Below are 12,842 nucleotides of genomic sequence, written 5' to 3'. Positions count from 1 at the left end.
TGAAAACCCTGCACATGTCCCTCTCCCCCACGTAAGAGAGGCTCAGCAGCCTTACGCTTCTGAGAATGGAGCCTGAGCTTGGTTTGCAAAGGAAACCCAGCTGTCTTCCTGTTCTTCCTCTTGGCAGTGCTGTCAGAGCACCCAGAACAGCTGCTTGCTCACTATACATCTGAGCCTTGTGTGGTCAGTAATAAGTCCTTGAGGACATTGCAGCGCCAGCCTTTTGTAGAAGTGACTTTAACAGTCCTGTTATCCTCTTCTATTTTCTCTCTTAACAAGAGGGGATTGAGGGAATTCAGTGTTTGCAGGAGTAACTTTTATTTCTGCTTTATCAAATGTTTGTTTTTTTTTTGCATGGTAGGCGGATTGTTAGCTCAGCTTGGTTTCAGGCCAGTCGTGATAATGCTCTTTGTGTGTATGTGCCTTGCAGCCGTCGTTTCCTCTACATAGTTAACCTGGATGTGCCGACGGAAGGTCACCGCAAGATCTCCCGTCAGAGCAAATGGGACATTGGGGCCGTGCAGTGGAATCCACATGACAGCTATGCACACTACTTTGCAGCTTCGGTGAGCTCGCTCTCTTCAAACACATCTCCATGAATGCCCTAGTTCTGCAGTTGGATCCACACAGCTGGAACCTTTGCCTCTACAAGGCTAGCGGGGCTCAGGAGCAGCAGAAGCGGGGGGGGGGGGGGGGGCACTGGCTCCCGAACTGTGGCCCAGCCCCTGATGTCCCTTCCCCCATCACTCACCTTTATGCCAGTAAAAAGTGGGAGGGCATAGTGCTCCCACTCCCAAAAGTGATGGGGCCAGGCCTCCTGACCCCCTCTGTTCCAGCACCCCTGGCAGGGCTCTGTGCAGGCACAAGAATAGTGTCTATATGCCTACCTGTGCAAATCATATTGCAAGATCAGGGCTTACGTTTGGTTTATTGCTGGCCAGGTGGTAGTTCTTAGTTACGGGTCTGTGAATGGTGATTCTAGATGGCTCTTACTTGTCTTTTCTAAAGAACCTTCTCAAATAGATCGGGCCCACAAATTAACATTATCCAATATGGAATGATGGGCTCTGCATTTTTTTAACCCCTCCATTTTGTTACATGACTTACAAGTGTGTTCAATTTCTTGCTCTATACTATTGTGTTCTTGGCATTGCTGATGGGATGTGGTTTTTGACCCAGCCTGTAAATAAAGCCAATCAATATTGGCTCACCCCCATAACAAACACAGGAGGTGAAAAAAGAGTTGGGGTTTGCAAATGGGCAAAGGACCTAGTTAGTAAGGAATGAATGGTTTTGGTATAAAGAAATTAATAAGGTGGCACATGGACTAAAAAGCAATAATGTAAAACTGTATCTAAAGAGGGCTGGCATGGAGATCCACATGCACCCTCGCTTCACTTTCCAGCCCTGATCCTTATGGTCTGCACAAACCAGGTCCTGCAGTGATAGAGGCAGTGTGCTGAGCCCCTGCTAAGCCTGTCTCCTGCCCCTTTGCAGAGACCCACCGGTTGATTGGTCACAGGCTCTGAACAGACGTTTTCCCATTCAGCTGTCAAGATGGTGGCTGTGTTGGCCTCATCCATTTCCTGGCATAGTCTAAATGATCCACCCTGGAGAGCCCAGGGGTTATTTATTTATTTCTCTGAACAAACTCTTAGTTCAGGCCTGCACAACTCGTAAAGTGGCGAGGGCCATATTACTCCAAAGAAAACAGCTGAGAGCCGAAACCCCCCGGCCCCGCTGAACCCCCCCCAGCACCGCGCAGCCCCCCGAAACACAACACCCCCCGCCCCACAGAAACAACCCCCCCAGAGCCACCCAGCCCCCCTGAAACAACCCCTCCCCCCCCCAGCGCCGCCCGCCCCACAGAAACAAACCCTCCTTCCCCTGCGGGCCACACAGTGAACCCACCTACTCACCCCCCGCGGGCCGCACAAAGAGCCCACGCGGGCCGCATGCGGCCCCCCAGGCCGCATGTTGTGCAGGCCTGTCTTAGTTGGAAGGTTTTTCCATGTTTTGTCCTGAGGTGACTTTCACATTGAAACTAAAGGTGGTTTTAAAATAAAAAATGGACACGCGGAGGAATCCTCCTACGTTTGTTGCTCTGACCCATGAGACAAATGACAGGTGTCTTATCAATGCCTTCAGGCAGCTGGCTCTTCCTAAATGGCTTACAAAAAGGTGCCCTTTACTACTGCTTTTTGATACTGACAGCCTGTGGTGATCACAGGCAATAATACCTGGCAGCCCAAAAGCAATGTTAGTTGCAAGCCAAGGAAGAGGCTTCTCTTCAAATGCAGGCTGAAAAAGGAATTCGGTGTCCTCGCAATGCTGGTTCCAGCAGCAAGCCAACTTCCTGGGAATGCTGTAAGTAAGCAGTGTGAGCTTTGCTAATTCCCAGTGAACCGGGGGTCCCTCCAGGTAGCCTTGCCTTCAGAAGAGCAGTGCTAAAGTTCTAACCCAGCGTCTTCAAGACTCAAAGAGCATCCTTTTGTTCCCCCATAACAAGCTGTAGTTTGCATCAGTGTCGTCATAATAGGTTTATAGGTATCCTCGCTGCTGAAGCACGTCAGGGAAGGAGTTTGCATTAGGGCTCATGTGGCGGCATCCCCATCTCCAGGCCAGAGGACCGTCCTTTTTTTCCCCTTGTTGTTGTTGGCTGACGTTCCAGTGGCAGTGTGGAAGAAGGCTCTCCATAGGCTAAAACTTACCCTATCTAATTTGGAGGCAGGAATGCTAGAGTCCTTTCCCTTGAACTCTGTGCAGTGTTCTCAAGACACTTCTGAAGTCTTCAATGGTTTTCAAGTTTCTTTGGAGACAGCGGGTCAGCACTCTCTAGTGAACTACACCTTCGGTGGCCCTTTATGGCTGTGCGCAGGGGCTGTGAAACACCACCACTGACTTGGGAGCGATTCACATTTCATTTGCATGCTGTAAATGACTGAAGATAGTGCAGGCAGAGAGGAAATCCATCCCAAGGTTGCTGGAGGAGGAGTTCTTATTTTTTGGCTTCTTCCCATAGGAATTCACACACACCCTGTGCCTGGCTCTGACTAGAGTCTGGCCTGGGAAAATTCATGCCCTTCTGTCCTGGGACCCTGTTATTCCCCTGCCTTCAGGATAGTCACAAACATTCCTCCAAGGAGGGTGAACAGACCCCTCTGAAGCCATTGCTCATGCTTGCCCTGAGGAGTGGTTGTTGGGAAGCACTCACTGAGTGTACAGCTGTTGCTCTCTGGAACCAGGGGCTGTGCTACTGGAGATGCCACCTTCCGGCTGACGTGTGCCACTGAGGTCCTGAGACACCTGCTGACACATCCTACAAAGAGATGAGGTGGTAACCGTGGTGCCCTGACCAAATTTCACTGCGGTACTGGTACTCCATCTCCCCCAAATCCCCTGACGCTTTCAACTGGCTGTAGGAGTCTCCCTGTTCTAAGCCCATGTACAGCATTGCTGTCCCTGTTAAACAGCTGACCCATTCCATCACAGGGCTGGAGGGCTGCGTTTTACTGATGGGGAAGTGTGTATCCATCTGTAAATACAGAGCTTTGGAATGAATAGTGCTGCATAAATGTAAGCTGCCTGTACTCTGCACTATTAGTGTTTCCAGTGGATGTCTGTACTGCTAAAACGAGCGGATAATGAAGATAATTAAATGGCAAAAACTTTAACGCAATTAATGTTCTCCGGAATGTCCGGTTCAGTGAAGCTCAAACTTCTGAAAACCGGACAGTACAGAGTTGAGCTTGGGTCATGTTCAATGGACTGCTGCTTATCTACTTGCACTATCCAGCTGCTGGGAAACGTTGAAGCTAACAATTCTGTTAAGTCCTTTGTCCGTGCATGCTCAGTGTAATCAGTTAGACGCAAGAACAAGCGCAGGAGGCTTGCAATGAGCCCTTTTTGAAATAGCATTTAATTTAATTTCCCCCAAAGAGCTGGGGGTGCTGTGGAGACCCTGGTGTGATGAGCTGAGCCCTGGTTTTATCTCTGTCTGTGAGTAAAAGGAAGGTTGCCAGAATCTGTCAGCTCTAAGAAAAGCTGTTTTTTCCAGGAGCTTTATTTTGGGAACCCCTTGGCCAAATGGGGCCAAATTTGGATCACTAACAAAACCCCACAGCCCCGAGGCACACTGAATTTCAAGGCAATCCGATTCACTGTTCAGATTTCAGAGTACTTGGAGTCAAGCTTTAAACAGAAAACTGCTCTTAACTCTAGCAGAGCGGTCACTCTGCTGTAACAGGAATGAGTCTTGGAACCACACTATTATTTATTAGGTATATTACGGTAATGCCTTGGAGCCTTAGTCATGGACCAAGACCCAGTTGTGCTAGGCACTGTACAAACACAAAACAAAAATACACTCCCTTCCCCAAAGAGCTTCCAATCTAACTTACCACACATACACCAGGGTCGCCCTTGTGGGTCTCCAAATAGCAATGTGAGCTGGGGCCTTCATTCCCAAGCAGAAGGAGTAGGAAGCTCCTTGAAATGCTCCTACTGTAGCAGTCACTCCTTCCTGTTTGGCAGTGGCATGAATGGGTGTGGGGCCTGTCACCCACCTGTCATTTAAAATTCCAGGGTAAATCTGAAAAAATGCAAAGGAATTCCTGCAGGCTGACTTGTGGCTGCTGGTAGTTTGAATGCCACACTCTGGGTACAGAGCCCAGAAAAGGACATTTAGGAAAACATTTGACCTTGGGATTTTGTCTCCATTCTTATTCACCTCTAATTTTGAGTGAATTGAAGCAAGATTTAGGCCTCGAAGAGAGTTTCAAAAGCTTTATCTCCCAGTCAGGAATGGGTTCATCTTCATTCCCCTCCCAGTCTGAGCAAAGCCTCTGCCATGAAGGGTTTGACTCACCAGTAACTGATATCGTTCCAATCGCAGGAACCCCAAACCTGACAGATCCGGAGTCCTGTACTGCTCCAGGGGCCTTCCACCACCTCATTTTATCCATTTAATTTCAGAGCAACCAGCGAGTTGACCTGTATAAATGGAAAGATGGTAACGGGGAAGTTGGCACGTCACTGCAAGGGCATACGCGTGTGATCAGGTATGATAATGAGGAACCCAGCATCGCTCTGAGGTACTGTGAAGAAAATCTTCATAGCTGGTGTCCATTGAAGTATAGTTATCACAGCCCCTTTGCTTGGAGAAATTCAGACTATTTTTACCCACTTCCTTATCCCATGTTGCCACCACCCCACTGGGAGAAGATGTCTGATTTAAAGACAGACCACCCTTCCATGGCTGCAGCATGCACATCTGGTTCAGATTAGCCTCTGGTGGCTTCGGTGTCATTACATTTTCCCATGGCAGTTCTCCTAAAGAACAGCAGCCACCATCAGGGAAACAGACAGCAGTGGGGCTATTAAACTGAATCGCACCTATGACTTGGAATGACACCAGATATAGGGAAGTAGGGCACAGGCTGTCCTTAATGCACTAGTACACAGGGAAGCTCTGGAGTCTGATGCATGCCAGCGGGCGGGCCTGGGATTGTCACAGGACTAATGCTTTCATTCTGTGTTGGGGACGGGGTGAAGAAAGCATTTCTCTTTTGCATGTGGATTGTGAAGATTAATTGCAGCCCTTTGGAAAGTTGCCAGCCCTCTCTGAGTGAGGGCTGCATTTGTGTCGCACATACAGTTGTGATGCGCCTGGCAAAATGGAGGGCTGGGGCTAAGAAATGCCTGGCAATCTGGGGTTTGCTGCTAAAATATCCCCTCTCTTTGTGGGGCTGTGGGCAGAAGTAGTAGCTATAAGGCAGAGTGTGGCAAGGATCGTTTACTTAAAGAAAAAAGGTAGGTCCTGCTTTTATTCATGAAGTCTTTAGGAAATCTCAATGCAAATGCCATGGGTTTGTTACGGAAAGGTGTGGAGGGTTGCTTTATAAACTGCCGAGAAGAGAATGCCAGTGGTGTGATATGTGCGTAACTGACAATTGTGTTCTCCTTTGGTTTTGGATTTGCAGTGATTTAGACTGGGCCGTGTTCGAGCCAGATCTGCTGGTCACCAGTTCTGTTGACACGTATATCTACGTTTGGGATATCAAGTAAGAACAAGAGCCTCCACTCTTGCGCTGTGGGAAGATTACGGGGCTTCTCTTTTCGGTGACTGGCAGCTTGGAGGGAAAAGTGCTCTCATACTCTCAGCTGTGCTTGCAGAAGCCAGAACCAATTCCCTTAATCTCAACGGCTCCCAGTCCTTCAAGCAAATTCAGAATCTGCACAGTTGTGCTGTTCTATAAAGTTATGTCATGGTCTCATACTGTACAGGAAGAGGCACTGATTGATTTCCCTCCCCCCCCATCTTTCCATCACCACTTTTTTAATAGAAAACTGCCTTTTTTCCCCCTTGTGGGGAAAAGAAAAAACTCTATTTTTGTCAAAAACCTTCAGTTTTTCAACAGCCTGAAAAATTGCAAAAAAACACTTACAATTTTTTTTGTTTTGTTTTTATTTAAAGTATTTCATTAGAGTGAAGCATTACTTGACCAGTTCCATCTAAGAGTGAGTTAAAGTCCTAAGGTCGGAGTGTCCGCTGCTGTGAGTTGTCACAGTGCTGCATTGACTTACACCAGCTCAGCATCTGGCCCATCGGGACTGCCCAGCTTTATTAATTCCTCCTAATTTTATTATTATAGCCTGGAGACAGATAAGTTGTCTTTACTCTGGGGCTGTGATTTGCTGTGAATTGGGATCATCAAAGGCTTTGATAAATTGTTAGCAGGTTGTCTAATTTTACTGTAGCTTCTTCGTATACTGCTGAATCTTCTTTGGAAATGTTATGTTGTAATGTCCACCGGTAACGCACAAGAATGGCACTAGATGTCCCTTTATCTCCCACAATAGCCACATGCCAGAGGGAGCATAGTTTTTCTCCCCCCACCCTATCACAAAGACTGCTAAAAAGCTCCCAGGTATAAATAAATTAACTGGAAGGGACCTTGAAAGGTCATCAAGTCCAGGCCCCCTGCCTTCACTAGCAGGACTAAGTACTGATTTTGCCCCAGATCCCTCAGTGGCCCCCTCAAGGATTGAACTCACAACTTCGGGTTTAGAAGGCCAATGCTCAAACCACTGAGCTATCCCTCCGCCCTTAGTTCTGCCTATAGTCTTAGGCCTGGTCCACACTAACCCCCCACTTCGGACTAAGGTACGCAAATTCAGCTACGTTAATAACGTAGCTGAATTCGAAGTACCTTAGTCCGAACTTACTGCGGGTCCAGACGTGGCAGGGAGGCTCCCCCGTTGATGCCGCGTACTCCTCTCGCTGAGCTGGAGTACCGGCGTCGACGGCAAGCACTTCCGGGATCGATTTATCGTGTCTAGACAAGACGCGATAAATCGATCCCAGAAGATCGATTGCTTACATCCGGACCAGGAAGTAAGTATAGACGTAGTGTTAGACTCATAGAACTGGAAGGGATCTTGATTGGTCATCTAGTCCAGTCCCCTGCACTCAAGGCAGGACTAAGTATTATATTTAATCTTAATGCTTTACATGTTAAACCACAGGTTAAAATCATGATCCTTCTCTGGCTGGTGCCCCCTTCCATTAGACTTGTTTTAGCTTAGACAAGTTTGTGTCACATCTGCCTCCTGGTTTAAAAAACAACAACAACCCCTCAGAGATAAATGAGATCCAGGAGCCAGTAATAAGTTCAATTTTCCATTAGAAAGGACCTCCCAGGGGAGAAGGGGTTGTCCCATCTCAGGAGAGATGAGGGACTCATACTGGTAATGTTGTGTTTCAGGGACACCAGGAAACCTACAGTCTCACTCTCTGCAGTTGGTAAGTACTTGTTCCTGTTATAGGCATAACCTCTGCCTGCATTGTCATATGCCTCTGCTATTCCATCCTCCCTGCTCACTCGGGTTTTCTTCTGCATTCAGACCCAAGGCATGAAAACACTAGCGTAGGTGACTGTCCCACACAGCAGCACCCTGGGCAGTGACTATTCCTTGGAGGTCCAAAGGCTCTTTTCAGAAATGCTGTTTAGAGCAAAATTGAGGTGTATGAAGAGGAGAGGCCTCCTTGGGTTGCACGCTGCCATTTTCCAGTGCCAGAATCACCACTAGGGCCAAGAGTCACAGCGGTTTGGGGCGGACCAGTATTGAATGAGTGGGAAGGAGGCTGGCTGGTTGGCTGCACGCCTTGAGCAGCTGCGAGGCAGCCTGAAGAAGGAGCACCTGCAGTGCAGTGTGGGAGTGGCGTGGCAGCCAGCTGAGGGCAGGGGAGGGCGTTGTAGAGATGGCTGGCCGAAGGAGGAGGATGGGCTTTAGCAGGTAAATGAGCTATGAAAAGCGGTTGAAAGCACAGAGGGCAAGGGTGATAAGAGGGAAGGGTCTGGGCTTTCTCTCGCTTTGGCTATGATTATGCCTCAAGCAGACACCTGCTCCATATGCAGGAGGTGCTATGGTGCTGTGCTCATTTGTTCCTGTGCTGAGAGAGCCATTCACGTGCATGTCATGCTGGCAGGCTTGCTAGGGACTCTGTCTTGTAGCAATGGCTGACTATGACAAAAGGGAAGGAGTTAAAGCACGAGAGCTGAGCTCTAGTCCTGCCTCTGCCACTGACTTTATCCCAGTCGCCTCCTCCCCATAATACTTACTCCCCTCTAGGTGGGCTTGGGAGACTGAATGAATAGTTGGAAAGCTCTTTGAGATCCTTGGATACAGGACCCTGTGGTGGTGCTAGGACAGCAACTAGAGGGAACAGGGGATAGATTAGTAGATCGCACTGTCACCAGGCAAAGGCAGGTTTATGTGATTGGGGACTCCTTACTGAGGAGGTTGGACAGGCCTGTGACCAGGGTGGACCCAGAGAACAGAAGGGTGTGCTGTCTACCGGGCGCTAAGATACGGGATGTGGACCTGCGGCTGAAAAGGATCCTAAAAGGAGCAGGTAAGAACCCCTTGATCATCCTTCACGTAGGAAGGAATGTCACAGCTAGGTTCTCGCTGGAGAGAATCAAGGGAGATTATGCCAGGCTGAGGAAAACGCTTAAGGAAATCGAGGCTCAGATCATCTTCATTGGGATTCTGCCTGTTCCTAGAGAAGGGCAGCAAAGGGGTGACAGGACTGTGATGATAAATAGTTGGCTAAGGGAGTGGTGCTATAAAGAGGGCTTTGGGATGTATGGCCACTGGGAGGCTTTCGGGGACAGAAAACTGTTCTCACGGGACGGACTTCACCTAAGTAGGGAAGGAAATAGACTTCTGGGAGGGAGGCTGGCTCATCTCATCAAAAAAGCTTTAAACTAGGAATTTGGGGGAGACGGTTGGGAGATGTCCAGTTAATCTCCACATCAGATTATAACATTGAGAGGGAGGACGATGAGATAAGAACAGATATAGCCGGGGGGAAGAGATTGGAAATGGGGGGGGGGGGGGGGAGGGTGTATACTAGACTAATAGGTCATACTAGCAGTACAGTGTCCATACCAAATGGGATAACAAATGTGAGAGAGGCCAAACGGCATAAATTAAGATATTTATACACCAATGCGAGAAGCCTAGGTAACAAAATGGAGGAATTGGAGCTCCTGGTCCGAGAAATGAAACCGGATATCGTAGGAATAACTGAAATGTGGTGCAACAGTAGTCATGACTGGAGTACAGGTATGGAAGGATATGTGCTATTTAGGAAAGACCGGATCAAAGGTAAAGGTGGAGGAGTAGCATTCTGTGCTGCACTCATTTGTTGAGGTAAACTGTAAAGAAATAAGTGATGGAATGGATAAGACTGAGTCTGTCTGGGCAATACTCACATTGGGTAAAAGAACTACTAGAGCCTCCCCTGGGATAGTGCTTGGGGTGTGCTATAGACTGCCAGGATCTAGCCTGGATATGGACAGAGAACTCTTTAATGTTTTTAGGGAAGTAAATACTAATAGGAACGGTGTAATCATGGGAGACTAACTTCCCGGATATAGATTGGGGAACAAATGCTAGTAACAATAATAGGGCTCAGATTTTCCTAGATGTGATAGCTGATGAATTTCTTCATCAAGTAGTTGCTGAACCGACGAGGGGGCTGCCATTTTAGATTTGGTTTTGGTGAGTAGTGAGGACCTCGTTGAGGAAATATTTGTAGGGGACAACCTTGGCTCGAGTGATCATGAGCTAATTTGGTTTAAACTAAATGGAAAGATTAACAGAATTAAATCGGAGACTAAGGTTTACGATTTCAAAAGGGCTAACTTTAGTAAATTAAGGGGACTAGTTAGGGAAGTGGATTGGACCAACATATTTAGGGATCCAAAGGCGGAAGGCGCCTGGGATTATTTCAAGTTGAAGTTGCAGGAGCTGTCGGAGGCCTGTATCCCGAGAAAGGGAAAACGGTTCGTAGGCAGGAGATTTAGACCGAGCTGGATGAGCAAGTGTCTCAGAGGGGTGATTAAGAAAAAACAGAAAGCGTACAGGGAGTGGAAGATGGGAGGGATCAGCAAAGAAACCTACCTTATTGAGGTCAGAGCATGTAGAGATGGAGTGAGAAAAGCCAAAAGCCATGTAGAGTTGGATCTTGCGAGGGGAATTAAAACCAATAGTAAGAGCTTTTATAGCCATATAAATAGGAAGAAACAAAGAAAGAAGAAGTGGGACCACTTAAGACTGTAGATGGAGTGGAGATTAAGGATAATTTAGGCATGGCACAATATCTAAATGAATATTTTGCATCGGTATTTAATGAGACTAATGAAGGGCTGAGGAGTAGTGGAAGCGAGATGGATGGGAATAAAGGAGAGGGGGTTGACATTACTGTATCCGAGGTAGAAGCCAAACTTGAACAGCTTAACTGGACTAAATCGGGCGGACCAGATGATCTTCGTCCGAGAATATTAAAGGAACTGGCACGAGAAATTGCAAGCCCGTTAGCGATAATTTTTAATGAATCTGTAAACTCGGGGGTGGTACCGTTTGACTGGAGAATAGCTAATGTGGTTCCTATTTTCAAGCAGGGGAAAAAAAGTGACCCGGGTAACTACAGGCCTGTTAGTTTAACATCTGTAATATGCAAAGTCTTGGAAAAAATTTTGAAGGAGAAAGTAGTTAAGGACCTTGAGGTCAATGCCAATTGGGACAAATTACAACACGGTTTTACGAAAGGTAGATCGTGCCAAACCAACCTGATCTCCTTCTTTGAGAAAGGGATGAAGTTTTGGAACAGCCTTCCGAGGGAAACAGTGGGGGCGAAAGACCTCTCTGGCTTTAAGATTAAGCTTGATAAGTTTATGGAGTGGATGGTTTGATGGGATAAAGTGATTTTAGTCAATAGGTCAATAACATGCCATCGCTGGTAATTAGTAACAATGGTCAATGATGGGATATTAAAAGTTACTACAGAGAACTTTTTCCAGAGGGTCTGGCTAGAGAATCTTGCCCGTATGCTCGGGGTTCAGCTGATCGCCATATTTTGGGTCGGGAAGGAATTTTCCTCCAGGGTAGATTGGCAGAGGCCCTGGAGGTTTTTCGTCTTCCTCCGTAGCATGGGGCAGGGGTCGCTTGCTGGAGGATTCTCAGCGATTTGAGGTCTTTGGATCATGATTTGGGGACTTCAACAGCTGAGTCAAGGGAGAGAATTATTCCAGGAGTGGGTGGGTCAGCTTTTGTGGCCCGCATCATGCAGGAGGTCAGACTAGATGATCGTAATGGTCCCTTCTGACCTTAGAGTCTGAGTCTATGAGCTGGTCTGAAAGTGGGGTGCTAAGCTGTGTGGCATTTGTGTGATTCAGATGTACATAGCCTTGTTCCTTCCTCATCACCCTGCTACGTGTCTGTTCTCTCTAAACCATGCCTCTCTTTCCTAACACAATTTTTCTGTCCTCTTATACTTGATTGAACCAGTTGAGAAACTAAAGTGTATCCTAGGGGTGTCACTGGAATGCTGCTGACTTCCCACCCTCAATCCATTACTGAGAGAGGGGTTCTGGGCTGGGTACATTAACATGCAGTATCATGCTTCCCTGCAGTATCTTAAACCAGCTGGGGATCTGAAAGGATGCCATGGGTGTCCTCCTTTGGGTTACACATCACGCTCTTGTCAAAGCGATTGGCTAACACTCCCTTTGCTGGACAGGCGCTTGTCAGGGACCCCAACAATGTTAATCTCCACCCATAATCCTTAAGGGGAAGGCCTAATAGGTTCTGTGAATGAGGACCTCTTCATCCACAGCAGTCTCCTGTTTTATGTTCTGTTTGGAAGCTGGAGGGTAGAAGTTTGACGGGTTGTTTTCTAATAATTTTGAAAGGAGTTGCAAACTAAATCAGGGAGAAGAGAACCTCAAGTAGCTTTATATAACTCCCTTAACATCTGAACCTTCCATGTCAATGCTAGCTCAATTATTTTTCTATTAAAAACTGGGAACCAGAAGGGAGATTGTGCAAAGTAATGCACGTTGGAAAACCTAATCCCAACTATACATACAAAATGATGGGGTCTGAATTAGCTGTTATCACTCAAGAAAGAGATCTTGGAGTCATTGTGGATAGTTCTCTGAAAACATCCACTCAATGTGCAGCTGCAGTCAAAAAAACTAACTGAATGTTAGGAACCATTAGGAAAGGAAAAGATAAGACGGAAAATATCATAATGCCATTATATAAAGCCATAGTACATCCACACCTTGAATAATCATGCAGTTCTGGTTGCCCCATCTGAAAAAAGGCATATTAGAATTGGAAAAGATACAGAAAAGGACAACAAACCGGATGGGGGTATGGAACAGCTTCCATACGAGGAGAGATTAAAAAGGCTGGGACTGTTCAGCTTGGAAAAGAGACAACTAAGGGGGGGGGGGTATGATAGAGTTCTATAAAATAATGAATGG

The 12,842-nt window shown here is 47.1% G+C and overlaps 1 protein-coding gene across 2 annotated transcripts in view; it reads left to right on the top strand.

Annotated features, from left to right (window-relative positions):
* The window catches only part of WDR59 (WD repeat domain 59), a 79,218-nt gene that overhangs the window by 11,399 nt on the left and 54,977 nt on the right, over positions 1–12,842 (top strand). For both annotated transcript variants that reach the window (XM_054049003.1, XM_054049002.1), the window contains 4 exons: positions 431–566; positions 4,975–5,060; positions 5,982–6,062; positions 7,767–7,804. In XM_054049003.1, coding sequence (XP_053904978.1) covers positions 431–566; positions 4,975–5,060; positions 5,982–6,062; positions 7,767–7,804 — 341 coding nt within the window. The remainder of the gene's footprint in view (positions 1–430; positions 567–4,974; positions 5,061–5,981; positions 6,063–7,766; positions 7,805–12,842) is intronic.

The sequence above is a fragment of the Malaclemys terrapin genome, chromosome 14 (genome assembly GCF_027887155.1).
Source record: "Malaclemys terrapin pileata isolate rMalTer1 chromosome 14, rMalTer1.hap1, whole genome shotgun sequence".
NCBI lineage: Eukaryota > Metazoa > Chordata > Testudines > Emydidae > Malaclemys > Malaclemys terrapin.
This window is presented reverse-complemented; position numbering and strand designations above follow the sequence as displayed.